The sequence below is a fragment of the Grampus griseus genome (assembly GCF_964374135.1).
Source record: "Grampus griseus genome assembly, chromosome: 8".
Classification (NCBI taxonomy): Eukaryota; Metazoa; Chordata; class Mammalia; order Artiodactyla; family Delphinidae; genus Grampus; species Grampus griseus.
This window is the reverse complement of record NC_139002.1, coordinates 97777011-97792741: the sequence shown is the minus strand read 5'-3', so window position 1 is coordinate 97792741 and position 15731 is coordinate 97777011. Positions and strand designations below refer to the sequence as shown.

The 15731-nt window shown below is 42.6% G+C and overlaps 1 protein-coding gene across 1 annotated transcript in view; it reads left to right on the top strand.

The window, feature by feature from the left end:
* AGBL2 (AGBL carboxypeptidase 2) overlaps positions 1-14874 on the top strand; it is a 41364-nt gene extending 26490 nt beyond the window's left edge. Inside the window, 9 exon segments of the mRNA XM_082660700.1 lie at positions 552-708; positions 2747-2873; positions 3415-3515; positions 4562-4692; positions 7985-8051; positions 9768-9893; positions 10401-10508; positions 12536-12619; positions 14164-14874. Coding sequence (XP_082516826.1) covers positions 552-708; positions 2747-2873; positions 3415-3515; positions 4562-4692; positions 7985-8051; positions 9768-9893; positions 10401-10508; positions 12536-12619; positions 14164-14337 — 1075 coding nt within the window. The 3' untranslated portion in view covers positions 14338-14874.
* The last annotated feature ends 857 nt before the right edge of the window (positions 14875-15731 follow it).

Below are 15731 nucleotides of genomic sequence, written 5' to 3'. Positions count from 1 at the left end.
AGGATTCAATGAGATAATCCATGTAATCTGTTTAGCACAGTACCCTGCACACTGTAAATGTGGGGCATTATTGTTACCACCACCGTCATCATGGAGAAGGTGTTTGGAGGTGTCCTGGTAATCAGGAAACAAAGAAGAGCTGAGTCTTAAAGGAACTAGCCCTGGAATGTCAGAAACCAAGGCTTTCTTTGGTTCTTTCCCCTCTCTACCTCTCTCTCTCTTTCCACAGTTCTGCACCAGAGTGGGCTTTCCTTTAGTAGATTTTCTCCTCTTTCTTGTCAGCTTATGCAAGGCCTACCCATCTCCCCTTTCCACATCCCCTTTTCCATCAAGTTCCTCTGGCTGGCAGAGGCAAGGAGTGCTGGTGACATGTTTCCAGCAGGGGCTGAGGTTGGGCATAGGGTCCTTTGAAGGTCATTAGGGGCTGAAATTTTCTTAGGGGGGAAAGTATCAACAGACATCCTTAAGGAAGCGACTCCAAAGGATCCTTGGTCATGCTCATGCCCTGTATATCCATTGAGTTCTTTGTTTGCCTCCCCCACCCCCAACAGACTTCTTGAAGAAAGGGAGGTTCTCTTGTATTGTGATATCCACGGCCACAGCCGTAAGAGTAATATCTTCCTGTACGGCTGTAATAACAATGATCACAAGTTCTGGCTTCACGAGCGAGTCTTTCCTTTAATGTTAAGCAAAAATGCTCCAGATAAGGTAAGCATGTAAGGTAATTTTCTGTCCATTGACTAAGGGGGAAGGATAGCTCATTGCTTCCTATATGCAGTGTTTGATTTGCCACTTTTATCTCTCCATTATCTTGGGTAAATCCCAGCTACCTGGACTTCAAGAATTTAGAAACGTGTGGCTTTAAGAATTACTCTGTGTCCGGTGAAAAGATAAGTAAAATGTAGTGTATCCACACAATGGAATGTTATTTGGCAGCAAGAAGAATTGAGTACTGGTGTGCTAGGACACGGATGAACCTTGAAAACATTACACTAAGTAAAAGAAGCTAGACACAAAAAGCCACGTATATGATTCCATTCTATGAAATGTTCAGAAGAGGCAAATCTATAGAGACAGAAAGTGGGTTAATGATTGCCTAGGGCAGATGTGGGGAGGATGGCATGGGGAGTGACTGCTAATGAGGGGTACTGGGTTTCTTTTTGGGGTGATGAAAATGTTCTAAACTTAGGTTGTGGTAATGGTCGCACAACTCTGTGAATATCTTTAAATCACTGAATTGTGTGCTTTAAATGTGTGAATTTTATGGTATGTGAATTATATCTCAATAAAGATGATTTTTTTTAATTGCTCTAGGCACAGGTTCAAACTGTTAGTAGGTAGAATTCTCTATCATCTTTCATCCTGTGTTTGGCAGTGGAAGAAGGGACTGAAGGACAAATGCTAATATTGCTAATAGCAAAATGCTAATATTATATGAGTCTCCACAGAAACATTTATGTAATACAAGATCACAAATAACTGCAAGATATTAAAGGGCTAATAAAAACAACTTAAAAGTCTTTAATAGTTGGCTGAGTAACAGCTCTGTGACAGTTGTATCTGCATTGATTTAGAAGCTGGTTTTCAACATCATAAATAAATTCACAAAATGTAACTGTCATTGGAAAGAAGAAATTAGACTGGATTCAGAAAAGTATTTAAATGACAGTGTAAATTTTCTCACATAAAGATACAGGACAAATGTTTTGTCTCTGCTACTCTTATCTGTAAAAACAAAGAAGAAAAAGGAAGCCTTTTTTCCTTCTGCCCTTTATCCCTCCCTCCCTTCTTTCCTTTCTTTTTCCTTTTCTTTTTTCAATCTTCGTGTTTTTTCCAGGGATCTCTTTTCTTCACATGAAATCCCATCCGGAACCTAGCGTTTAAAACAATGAAAAGCAGCGCTGCGCTAGTTGAAGTGGGCGGAGGGAGGGCTCAGTACCCTGCCGTCCTGTGTCCTCAGTTCTTGCAGCAGGAGCGCCCTGGGGCTCCTCGGTAGAACCTCTGGATTTCAGAGAGCACAATTCAGAAATCACTGGTAGTGAGACGCCTTCCAACTCTAAAGCATTTTCAGCAGGACAGGATAGGTTGGGATAGTTGCAAAGTATACGTTTACAGACTCCAAATGAGGAAAGAGAATTGGGGCGGTCATGAAAGACAGTGGAGGATATTGAACTCCAAGCCAGAAACGTTAGTGATGAGCAGCAGAAGAGCTCTAGGCAGAGGCTGTAGGGGCGGGGCACACACAGCTCATAGAAAGAGGGCAAATGCAGCTAGACCCAAGGGTTCAAGTTGGGGAGGGGTAGAAAATAAACCTTAGAAAGGCTGGCTAGTGCCTTGAATGCTAAAGTAAGCCAGCATTCCCAAAGAGGCCCTCAAGGAACCCTAGTCCTGCAAAATGTCCCTGGGGAAGGTGGTGAAGGAAAGGAAGCGTTCATGAGCAATGAAAATCAGAATATACTGTCTCTCGTTTGGAGGGTCAGCGTTCACAACAACATATTAAATGCTCTGAGAAGTCCCACAGAGGAGGCCTGTTTGGTCTTGTTAAACCTTCTCCCTGACCAACAGAACTCATTTTTTTCCTCTGTTACATCTAGTAACATCTCTTAGAATTAGTATGTTATGGAACATACGTTAGAAAGTAACATATAGAACCCAAGGGAACCATTTTTTTAATTCATATTAGTGAATTTAGACATCTTAACGTTTGCCAATTTATAATTAACAGAGGGCTTGGATTTCTCTTTAGTTCTCTTTCCATAGTTGTAATTTTAAAGTCCAAAAGTGCAAAGAAGGAACAGGACGAGTCGTGATGTGGCGGATGGGGATCCTAAACAGCTATACCATGGAGTCTACCTTTGGTGGGTCCACCCTGGGTAAGCTCTCTTTTGTATATCATAAGCCGGCATGACAAGGGGACGCCAAGCAAAGCACTGGGGAGATGAAATCTCCTTGAATGTTGGGGAAATAATTGACCTAGAAGATTTTCTTGTCTGTGCCTTAATGTTAAATTTGAGAACCCAAAATATGAGTGTGAAACGTAATACCTGATGGGGCAGTATAGCATAGTTGTTGCTCAGGCCCTGGAAATCAGGCAGGTCTGGGTTTGAATTTCCGTTTACTGGCAATAATAATAGTACCTGCATTACAGGCACTACTTAAGGAGGCAGTGCATGTAAAGCACTTGACATAGTGCCTACCACAGAGTAAAGCCTCAGTAACTGTAGCCATCATGATTGTAAACTTGTTCATTGTCAGAGATTCTCCTGAATCAAACTAAAACTAGAAGGAGAGAGACCCTGTCCAGAAGCGTAATATTCTAGAATCATAGGTGGTGTTTCTAACGAGATATTCCTAAATGAGATTTGCATTTGCTCATTAAGATTTAATAAGAAGTGTTATGGATTTTTTCCGCAGGCAATAAAAGAGACACTCACTTTACCCTTGAGGATCTAAAATCCCTGGGTTATCATGTCTGTGACACCCTTCTGGATTTCTGTGATCCTGACAGAACCAAGGTAAAAATGGGGTTTCAAGAAATATGGTGATGTGACTGTGATCGTTTTCACGTGGGTCCGAAGTCAGCCCAGTGGGATTACAGGCAATCTTTATTTTCCTCTTAATATTTTTCTGAAGTTTTTCTAATCAAAGAAAATAAGAAAGCCCCCAGCCTGCAGTCTCAGCAAACAATAAGACCTCATACTTCCCCAAGAACAGAGGCCATGGTGCCACCTTCCCTTCAGCACACCTCTCCCTCGCTTCTAGGCTTAGCTGTGGCAGCACCAATTCTTACTTCCCTTCCTCCTATTTCAGAAAATCAGGTGTCCTTTCTCTTCTCCAAAACTATCCCTGTCCTTCAAGCACTTGCCAACCTCCCCTGTGGCCTCCCTGAGGTCTTGCCTCAGTTACCTCCTCTCTTTTCTGTGCCCTCAGTTTTCTCCTTTTCTTCTTCCCCTCAACTGCAGATGTTCTCAAGCTGCCCCCATCCTAAATACAAATGAAGGCTTCCTTTAGCCTTGTTGCTCCAGGAGATTATTTCTATTTCACATCACCACTCGCCTTCTTAAAAGGGAGCGTGTACTCATGGTCTCTAACTCGTCTCTCATACCCCCTCTGAAATGTCGGCCCTGGGAACACATGACATGCACCACTCTGGATGCAACTGTTCAATTACAAAATACTTAAAAGACACTCTGACCTCAACATAGGGCCTGTTAAATCAGATTTGCCATAGGCCAAATTCTGAACAACCCCATTCTAACTTTCCCTACTCAAAAAAATAAAATAAATCTGACCTCTGCATTGTTCAAGAAGTGTATTATTGGCTTTAGCCAGGGAAAAGTGACTAAAGCAGTGTTCACTGATATTCTGCCCTAAAAATGCTGCTGTCTGTTCTTACAGCTCCTGTAACTTATTGTTAACATGTCCTTAGTAGCAGAGGTTACAGCTTACTCATCTTTATGTCCCCAGCAATAAATAAAGTGCCTTTCAGCGTATACTTAGTAAATATCTGATGAATAACTAAATGAATAATCAAAAATAGTTCTTTTTTTCACTTCCATAGTTCATGCAGTGTCTAGCAGAGCTTAAAGAGCTCTTACAACAGGAGATCCATAAGAAATTCAAAGAACTTGGACAAGATATGGATTTAGAAGGAAGCTGGAGTGACATCTCTTTGTCTGACATTGAATCCAGGTAACAAACTTCATTTCAAAGAAAAACCGTAGGGGTTCTATATATATATTTTTAATTGTCTTGCCTGCTCTGTTGTTTTGTTGGTTTTGAACCTCAGGTGCAAAATATTGAATAAATCATGGCACCCTTAAATGCACTTCATTCCTTCAACAACTATGTATTGAGTGCCTGATCTTTGACAGCCTCTCTTCTAGGCTCTAGAAAGCGTTAGGGAGATGGGCAGGCGGTTTGTGTAGGGCCTCGTAGGCAATTGTGAAGCCTTTGTCTTTTACTTCAAGGGAGATGGAAAGCCTTTGGAAGGTTTTAAGTACACAAGTATCGTGACCTGACTTAGGTTTTACTGGGGCTGCTATGTGGAAAAGAGATTGTAAAGAGGAAGGGTCTAAGCAGGACACTCATTAGGAGGCTCTTGCAATAATACAGAAGAAGGGTGATGGTGCTTAGGGGTGTAGCAGTGTTTGGGGGTGTGGGAATTGGTTGGATTCTAGATATATTTTGAAGTTTCACACATTAAGATTTGCTTATGGATTGGATATCGGGTATGAGAGAAAGAGAGAATGACTCTATAATTGGTTGGATGGAGTTGCCTTTAACTGAGCTGGGGAAGATGAAGTGGGTGGAGAAGGTTAGGGGGGTGATGAAGATCAGGAATCTAGTGTTGGGCATGTTGAGTTTGAGGTGTCTAGTAGATGTCTAAATGGAGATATGGAATAAGCAGTTGGATATATGAGTCTGGAGTTCAGTGTAGAGAGGTCTGATGGAGAGAGTCATGGATAGATGATATTTAAACCTTAAGTGTGGCAGATATCCCAAGGGAGTAAGTGCAGGTAGAGTAGAAAAGAGGGCTGAGTCTGAGCTGGGTACCATAGCTGTAAGAGGTTAAAGAGACCATGAGGAGCCAGCGAATAAGACTAGGAAGGGACCAGCACGGCCAAAAGAAAACCAGGAGAGTGATTCTTTTAAAGTAAATCAGATCGTGTCATTCCTCTGTTTAAAACACCTCAGTGGCTTCACCACTTCACTCAGATACAAAGTCAAGGACCCTACAGTGGCCTACAAGGCTATAGGATCTAGCCATCTGCTACCTCTGTGACCTCCACCCTCACCCTCTTACACACTGCTACAGCTACACTGGCCTCCCCGCTCTACCTCAGGGCCCTTGCACTGTCAGTTCCAACTGCTCTCCCCCAGATATTCACAATGCTAATTCCTTCACCCCCTTCAAGTCTTTGCTTAAGCGCCAGCTTTTTCAGTGTGGCCTCTACCCTCATTACTCTAATATTGCAGCTTGCTCCCCTGCCTTCACCCTCCTGCCATTCCTCAACCCCTTTACATGCTCTACTTTTTTCCATAGCATTTTACCACCTTCTGTATCATTTGTCATTCTATATAACTTATGTCTTTGTTGTGTCTGTTATTTATTGCCTGTCTCCCCCTACTAGGGTGTACGTTCCACAAGGTCAGAGATCTTTGTTTTGTTCATCTCTGTATCTCATTTACTTAGAACAGTACCTGGCACATAGGGAGAGCTCAATAAATATTTGTTGAATTCATTTAGTATGTAGGATCTCGGGCCCACTCTAATAGTCTCCACAGCTATTTTAGGAAGCCCCCAGGTAGGGGGTGGTTATTTCACAGGTGTGCCAGAACACCTGCTACTCGAGCTTACCGCCCCAGCTGTCCCCAGTCAGAAGGTTTCTGGTCAGGGCATGGCGGCCTTCTGCTAGAGACTGCACTGTAGTCTGTGGTAGAAAGTGGGAAGGGGATGGCTCGCCCACCCACTCTATGTAGCACATTGATTCTGGGTCCTAAAGTAGTTCTGCTGGCTGAGTCTCCCAAATGTCTCTTTAGGAACCTTGAACCAGACCAGCAGCCCAGGTAGGGTGTCCCATTCACCACGTCGCCTCTTCCACTCTCCCAGAATCCTTTGCCTAACTCTCCAGGACCACTGCATCAAACCCTCTTCACTTTCAGCCTCAAAAACAAAATGCCCCCCCCCCCGCATATCAAGTCATACATATAGGGCCCAGGGGGACCAACTCAGAAGCATCCTGACTGCATTCTGACAGGCTCAGCAGGGATACTCTGAGGCATTTAGTTAAGAGTTATTGAAACCAATCTGCCAACCTCTGCACCAGCCTCCATGGGGCTCCTCCTATCCATTCACACGGTTACACAGAAAAGCAGACTTGTGTGCAAGCCCAGTTTGAGTTTGCTCTGTCTGTGTGCACATACATGATTTTCGACATCATCTGGGGTATACTGCGTCTAATGTTTTTTATCCCATTTGTTAAAGTTTTCTATTACCTCCGAAAGGGACTTCAGAGGCTATTATCTAGTGGCCTCAAAGGCTCCTCCTCAGACTGGAAAAGCCTTGTGAGAACAGGGAGTTGGGAATTAGATCAGAGAAGAGAGGGCTTTCTTCCTGCTGCCTTGCTGTGGGGCTCCTCATTGTGCACTGATGGGAGGGCGGGGGGGCCTGAGCAGAATGAAAGTGCTGAGCAAAAGAGTGGTTTGAAGTGCTGTCTTTTCCCAGGAGATTTGAGTTTTGTGCCTAAGACGTTTTTTCATATACGGAGGACGTGTCATAGAGTGCAGCTTTCAGTTCTAGCCAACCACACCCCAGGAAAGGGGAAAATATAATGACACAGAAGCAAAGGACATGATGAAGGAAGAAAGGGTGGATTATCTGTGTCTTCATTCCTCCTAGCCTTTGAAGAAAAGGGGAGGGGACAGTTTGTGGGGAGGACTTTAGATCAATCTAGATGTGCTCCAAAACTTTTGAAGGGGGAATTGGGGTGATAAAAGTAATACTCCTAATCTCTGACCTACAGATTCTTTGTTATTAAATATATCTATTTGCGTATTCAACACATTTTTGAAGAGTACCCAGTCAGATCCTTGCTCTCTGAACTGGTAGTGCCTAGACAGGTATGAACGAGACAAAGCCCCTGCTTTCAGACAAATCCCAGTCCCCTGCTGTTCTCCAGGGCCGCTCATTAAGAACCCTACACTCTCTCACAATCACTGCCAAGGGCAGCTTTGCCCATCCGGCCAGTGTTTATTTTGCCACTTGGTTCATCTCTGTTTCCTGTGCACTGCCTGGCATGCAGTAGGTGTTCAGAATGAATGAATGGATATGCTTATCAAGAATTCTTAGTAATTGAAACACAGACAATGAGGGCAAATAGCAGACTAGGTGTCCTAATCCCATGCTGCTGGTCTGCTAGGCGTTTTACATCCTAGACATTAATAACAGGTATTTCCCTTTTTCCTTTCCTTTTGGAAACAGCACCAGTGGTTCTGACAGCTCCTTCTCAGATGGTCTCCCTGTTCACCTACTGAACACAGCAGATGAGGTAAGATTATAGAGACTCTTGCACCCAGAAAGTAGCAGCCTAAAGAAAGCATGACACTACTGGATAATTTGGAAGAATTTTCAACTATCCCAAGATCTGCAGAAAATATAGCAGTAACATCCTAACTGGTTACCCTGCCCTGGAGTCTTTCATTTTGTCCTTTATAACTTTCTTTTTTAAATCTAGGGGGGAAACATGCGAGAACTCCATATTTATTCCAAAATTAATTAAAAGTGGGGAAAAAAAGTTTAACTAAAAGTGAAACCCACGTTAAGAGATAGAGGTTGTTAGAAATGACCCAGAATTTCCCTGGTGGCGCCGTGGTTAAGAATCTACCTGCCAATGCAGGGGACACGGGTTCAATCCCTGGTCTGGGAAGATCCCATATGCTGGGGAGCAACTAAGCCCCTGCGCCACAACTACTGAGCCCGTGTGCCACAACTACTGAAGCCTGCTGCCTAGAGCCCGTGCTGTACAACAAGAGAAGCCACCATAATGAGAAGCCCGCGCACCGCAACGAAGAGTAGCCCCTGCTCGCCACAACTAGAGAAAGCCTGCGCACACGCAGCAACAAAGACCCAACGCAACCAAAAATAAATAAATAAAATATAAACAAAATTTTTTTAAAAAATGACCCATACTTTTTTTTAAAAATAAATTTATTTATTTATTTTTGGCTGCACAGGGGCTTTTCTCTAGTTGCAGCGAGCGGGGGTGCCTCTTCGTTGCAGTGTGCGGGCTTCTCATTACAGTGGCTTCTCGTTGTACAGCACGGGCTCTAGGCACGCGAGCTTCAGTAGTTGTGGCACGCGGGCTCAGTAGTTGTGGCTCACGGGCTCTAGAGCACAGTAGTCGTGGCACACGGGCTGAGTTGTTCCACGGCATGTAGGATCTTCCCAGACCAGGGCTCAAACCTGTGTCCCCTGCCCTGGGAGGCAAATTGTTAACCACTGCGCCACCAGGGGAGTCCCACAAATGAGCCATACTTTTTAAAAAATGTTTGTTTACATGGTCTTAGGTAGTTTTTTTATATTTCCATATATTAAGTAATTTTTCTTCTGCCCCATCTATTAACAGACTTGTTTTTCACATAGATGGTATAAGAGCTTTAGAAACAGCAAAATGTTTGTTGTGGTTCACTGGGCACCTGATTTCCTAGTTGCATTAAGAAGTATCTTCATCATAGGGTGAGTTTAAGGCTGTGTCAGAAGGAACCAGCCATATCAGACTGGACCCTACAGTTTCTTCAGCTGGATTTACAGCAGCATCAGTATAAGCTTCACCACACCATAGGTACCTGGAAAATTAGTCCTGAGCTTCATTTGCTTAATTATTGAAGCCACCCTATGGTCACAACCAAACTTTATCTGTTAAGCACACATCTAATAATCAGTATTATCTGTACCTGCCAATATTGCCATAAGTAGTGTGCTTTCAAATTTTATATCACAGATATTTGTTTATTGGTATAGGTGCCCCTTTGGCAGTATATCTATAATAGGGGGATCTCGACGGTGTTAAGTGGGGAGGGGTCTCTGGTAATGAGGTAACTGAACTGTTTTTTGATTCTCCAAACCAACAACAGTTCAACACTGTGAGGGCACACATACTGGGTTAGCCATTGCGTCTTGAGTGTTGTGTGAAAAGAGTGCTACATGTGGGTGGGCGTACCACTGGAATCCTCAATGGCTAATTTCTCTGTACTTTCTGGAATAGTTGAATCAGAAGAAGAAGATGTATAAGAAGAAAAAAAGGAAGCCACTTCAGTCTAGGAAACAGCGAAACAAACAGTATCAGAAAAGTAATTTGATGCAGGAGACAAAGTTAACAGAAGATGCCCCAGTAAGAAAGCTCTGTTGCCTACTTCTACTGTCCAGTTAGAGTTTTCTACAGAGGGAGCAGGACAAAGAGTTAAGGTTTACTCTAAACCAGAAAGGGAATGGGAAATGGGGCAGGGTGAAGTTTTCTATTTGGATTTCAGAACTCTCCCATGGGTCCTCTGGATATCCCTAAGCAGATTTCAGCTTAGCGCACTAATCCTCCACTACACTCTAGCATAGCAAGTCTGGGTTTCCAAGTCTGGATTTCCAGAGGAAGGAGATGGTAATGGAAAAGTGGTGCCTAGAACTAGACCAGAGATTCCAGGTGGCTGAGAATTCAGGCCTGGTCCAGGCTAAGGACACTTGGATACCTCCTTCCTGCCTGCCACGCCCACACCATACCCCCTGCTTTCTAAAGATGAAAACGCTTTCAGAGGTGGGAGTTTTACTCTTGGGTGAATTGGGTCAATTATGAGTTGATTAATTGTAATAGAGCAACTGAAAAATATTCTCTTTGCAATCCTTCTAGGAAGGGGCAGGGTTTGCTTCTACTCTGCAAAAGCAGCCTGCTTTTTTCAAAAATTCAGAGAATACCAGTTCTTCAATGACGAAAAATGAAAAACCAAGGTTGAATGAGGTAGTATTTTTGCTTGACCTTTGTTTTTTTTTACTCACTCATGGAAAATTTATTAAAAACCTTTTTTTTGGTAGTATGGTTAAAGTGTACAACATGATGATTTGAGATATATATATATATATACACACACATTGAGAAAGGATTGTCACTGTTTAGTTAATTAACACAACCTTCACCTCAAACAAATATTCACTTTTTTTTTTTTTTTTTTGCTGAGAACTCTTAAGTCCTCCTCTGTTAGCAAATTTAAATTATACAACACAGTACTGTCAACTATAGGCACCATTCTATACATGGTAATCTTCACACCTCATTCATTTCGTAACTGAAAGTTTGTATCCTTTTACCACCCTCTCCCTATTTTCCCCAATCCCAAGCACCTGGCAGCCACCGTTCTACGCTCTGTCTCTATGAGTTTGGATGTTTATTTTAGATTCCACATATAAGTGATACCATGCAGCATTTCTTTGTCTGGCTCATTTCACTTAGCATAATGCCCTCCACCCATGTGCATGTGTTTTGTTGCAAATGGCAGGATTTCCTTCCTTTTTAAGGCTGGATTATATTGTTTGCAAGTATTTTCTCCCATTCGATAGGTTATCTTTTCATTTTATTGATTGTTTCCTTTGTTGTGCAGAAGCTTTTCAGTTTTAGTCTCACTTGTTTATTTTTGCTTTTATCGTCTTTGCTTTTGATGTCAAATCCAAAAAATCATTGCCAATGTCAAGAACTTTACCCCCTATGTTTTCTTCTAAAAGTTTTACAGTTTGGGATCTTGAATTTAAATTTTTAATCCATTTTGGGTTGACTTTTGTGTATGGTATAAGACGGGGTACAGTTGAATTCTTTTGCGCATGTGGATATCTAGTTTTCCTAGCACCATTTATTAAGGATACAGTCTTTTCCCCCACTGGTTATTTTTGGCTCCTGTGTTGAAAATTAATTGACTATATATGCATGAGTTTATTTCTGGGCTCTCTATTCTGTTCCATTCTTGACTTTTTGTCACACAGAGTCTCTGATTTTTCCAATTAGTACGTCTCTCTCAGAGGGTGAAGAGTGCAATAGCCCTCTGTCACTCTTACTGTCAGTACCACTGGGAGCAGGGGAACATTAAAATTGGTGGGGACACTGACACTGCTTTGGATTAGACACCACTGAAGTCTGATATCCCATATTGGTGAATTGTGATTTTATACCCAAAACATAAGAGCTGGCTGCTTTAACCATCCATCCATCCATTCAGCAAATTGTATTGTGTAACTACTACACGCCAGGCTGTCTACTGGATGCTGGGAGTGCAACATTGAACAAAACACTATCCCTGCCTCAGGGACCTTAGGGTCTGCTGGGTATTTTAACAAGTAAGCAGGAAGCTACATACAGAGTAGGATGCAGTAGGAAACAGAGGAGACAAGTTCACCCAACTTTTAGTACTTTGGAGTGTGGCTATAAAATCCTTGATTCTTTTATGTATAAAAATAGGTTTGGGTACAATAGTAGCCAAATAGGGTGCATGAGGCCCTCCTCGTGTGGAATGCTGCCCTGTGGTTAGGGATGATAGAATAAGGTCCCACCGCATTACACGGAGGAGCCCGCACAAAGCACAGCCATCTCTGTTCAGTATTGAGGGCCATTCGGTGTCTAGTGTAATAATGGCAAGAGCACAAGCTATGGGGTCTGTCTTGAGTTCAAATTCCATCCCCACTATGTAGTTTTCTGTGAGTTACTTAACTCAGGGGCTCAGTTGCTGCATCTAAAATGTTGGGGTAATAATATCTACACATAAGGTTGTTGAGAATATTCAATGTGAAACCGTGTGTGACGTGCCTGGCATATGGTAGGCATTCAATAAGTATTAGTTTCCTTCTTTTCTTCAAATTACTATTTGTTTGTGTTCTGCCTCTCTTTTCATGTTAGAGTATCATAATGAATCAACATGCATGAATAAAAATTACTCTGTGTGTTTTCTATAATCACACTTGTCCAAGTGGAAAATTTAGTGAGAATGTGTTCATTTATTTTAGTTAAATGGAAGAGACAAAGGCACCTCCCTGGGCCCATCAAAAATGACCACCTTGATTTTGACTAAGAATAAAGAGAGAATGCAGGTATTTCACCTAATATATGTATATATATGCCAGCAATTAATTTATTTTTCAAATGTATTATGTGATTTGGAGGGGTGGTGATCTGCAGTCCACACAGTATCACCTCCTTGGATTTGTTCTGCTGAGGTGAACATCTAACATAGTCTGCACTCTCAGGCTACAAAACACCTGACCAGCCAGGGGCATTGCCCACAAAGTACTGCAGGATGGAGGAAGCCCACCCAGGGCTGAAAGCTTGCCGCGGAGAATTTAGTTTCATTTCAATGAACATTTGTTAGGCAGCTATTATTTTGTAAATCCATGGCAACATTTCAGGTACAAAGTGATGGTGAACGCAGTGGTTCTGAACCCTAGGAGGTGTTAACAAACCAGGGTGCCACCATCAGTTGTGAGGGGTGTTTCACATCCACTGTTACAGTGATGGTTCGGTACCAAGGTTTGTGAACGATTTGCTTTTTTAAAATAATAAGTTAGAATGAATTCCTATTTATCCCTATAATAACATCTCTCTTGCTCCTTTGCACTTGCATATTCTTTCCTGAGAGGGAGGAAAAAGAAGTAAAGAAACAGCTGGTGAGCTGTGGTTTCAAATAGCCCTGATTGTGTCTGCGGGAAAGTGCTGTTCACCTGTGTCCGGGTGGAGCAAAGATTGAGGACCACTGGATTACTGTAGGTGCACTAGGTATAGAATAGATGATTCTCTCAAGGTGAAGTCCCTGCCGTCTTCCCAAGTCTGCTGCTTGGCAGGTCTCAAAATGATGCTCTCATTTACCTGTCAGTATTTTACGGAAGACCTACTATGTGTGGGGCCCTTTGAAGACTGTATGACATGAGCCCTCCCTTAAGGCCGTGATCCTCTAGGAGGGGTAACAAGATAGATAGTCCAACCACCATGATACAACAGAAACAGAGCAGTGAAAAGAGAGATGTAGATAAAGTCAAATCAAAGAGGATTCTGTCCTGACACACTGATAAGTGATGACTGTCCTCTTTCCTCATACAGCATCCACTGCAGGGTATCTGTGGGTGGCTAAAACCATATCCTACCACTGAAACGTGCAAGCTAGGCTGTAACATGTAACCAGGGATTCAGTTGGACACAATGTAGTAGACGAATGCCATCCAAACCTTTACTTTTACTTCATTTTCTTTAAATTTCTAATTTAATGTTTCTGTAACAGAGATGTAGGCATTTAAATTCCGTGGCAGGTCAGATAAGCAGAGTTTAAAAAATGGGACAGTCTCCCAGCTTGTAAAGTAAGCTCTTCTCTTCCTTTGCGTTATGTTTCTAGACAGCTTATAAAATGCAGTCCCTAAACTTCTCAGGGCAATTAAAATATTGCCCATGGACCTTTCTTTGGCTATCAGAGGGACTAGGACAAATGCTTGATTGGTGCCTGCCCTGTAACAACGCCAGCTACTTTGGTATTTGAGGGGAAATGCAAATACTTCTCACCGACTCCTGCGAAACCAGCACCAACCCTAACTATAACTTCAGGAATTGCAGCATCAAGTGGTTCACCTTTTATGTCTTGTTTGCACAGAGAGAGAAGCCAGGATTTACAGTATCATGCTCTCCAAAGAGAAACACAAACCCCAGCCAAGAGCCAGCTCCAGATACGAAGCCAAACTGGTCCAGGAACAGATATCCTGCCACAAAGGGAGGCCGTACGACTGCGGTGGTATACCCATCCTTGCACATATACACCTACCCATAGGGTGCCTGGGCCATGCCACACAGGCGCTTCCTTGCTGTGTTTTGGGTTAGACACATTTTGTAACGAAGGGATTTGTATGCTAGGGAATTACGTTCATTTGTGGTATTCTGTGTTGTGTGTTCATCATGCACTGTCCTCACCCCAGGTGCTTACACTGTGTTCATGCTCTCAAGATGCATACCTCACAAACTAAATTATTTTTTCATAAAATGAAATTTTATTGTGATGTATCCAAAAGCTTCCCTTACCAGAAATTGAAGTGTGTACTCGTGAAACTACAACACAGATATACCTCAGTTTAACCAATAGATATTCTCTCTAAAATTATGTGCAAATCAATTTTAAAAGTGCAAACTCTGTTTTAAACGTATTCTGGGAGTTTACTATGTTAAAAGTCTTGTGTCAAAGCTTTCTAGTGTTCAATGATTAGTCTGACTGGGGTATATCAGGTTTGCTCAGGGTGAGGTGTTCCCACATAGAGAAAACAACTCATGTACTACCTGGAAGTCAATGTTGCATATATTATGTTCAGCATTGTTATGTGAGTTTTTTAACCCATTGATTAAAATTCTTTCTCTCCCACAAATTGTTCCCTTTGATTGGTTAACTGCATAATCTTGTGTGAATAGATACTTTAGATTTTCTATCCCTCGCAAGCACCAAGCACCATCTGCTGGCTACAGCCTGCATGTCAACGTGCAGGAGTCACGTTAAACAAGGGTCACTCCAGTTCATGCCAGGCCTCCTGTTTTGACTTTACCTGCTTCCTTTCACATTGGATTGAAAGTTTCCTAGTACGTTTTTTGTCATCACTTTTAAACTCTTTCAGCCACCACCACTACCTAGCTGACTAGAGATTAGAACCAAATGGCAACACATTTTATTATAATCCCAGTGTCTGTGTCTTTTTTTTTTTAATTAATAGACTTTCTTTTGAGAACAGTTCTAGGTTTACAAAGAAATTGAGGAAATAGTACAGAGAGTTCCCATATACTGCCCACCTCTCCCCACACACATTGTGTGTGTGGGGTTTTTTTGGTTTTGGTTTTGTTTTTAATTTATTTATCTATTTATTTTTGGCTGTGTTGGGTCTTCGTTGCTGCACGAGGGCTTTCTTTTGTTGCGGCAAGCAGGGGCTCCTCTTCGTTGCGGTGAGCGGGCTTCTCACTGTGGTGCCTTCTCTTGTTGCGGAGCATGGGCTCTAGGCGCGTGGGCTTCAGTAGTTGTGGCACGTGGGCTTAGTAGTTGTGGCTCACGGGCTCTAGAGCGCAGGCTCAGTAGTTGTGGCACACAGGCTTAGTTGCTCCGCAGCATGTGGGAGCCTCCCAGACCAGGGCTTGAACCCGTGTCCCCTGCATTGGCAAGTGGATTCTTAACCACTGCGCCACCAGGGA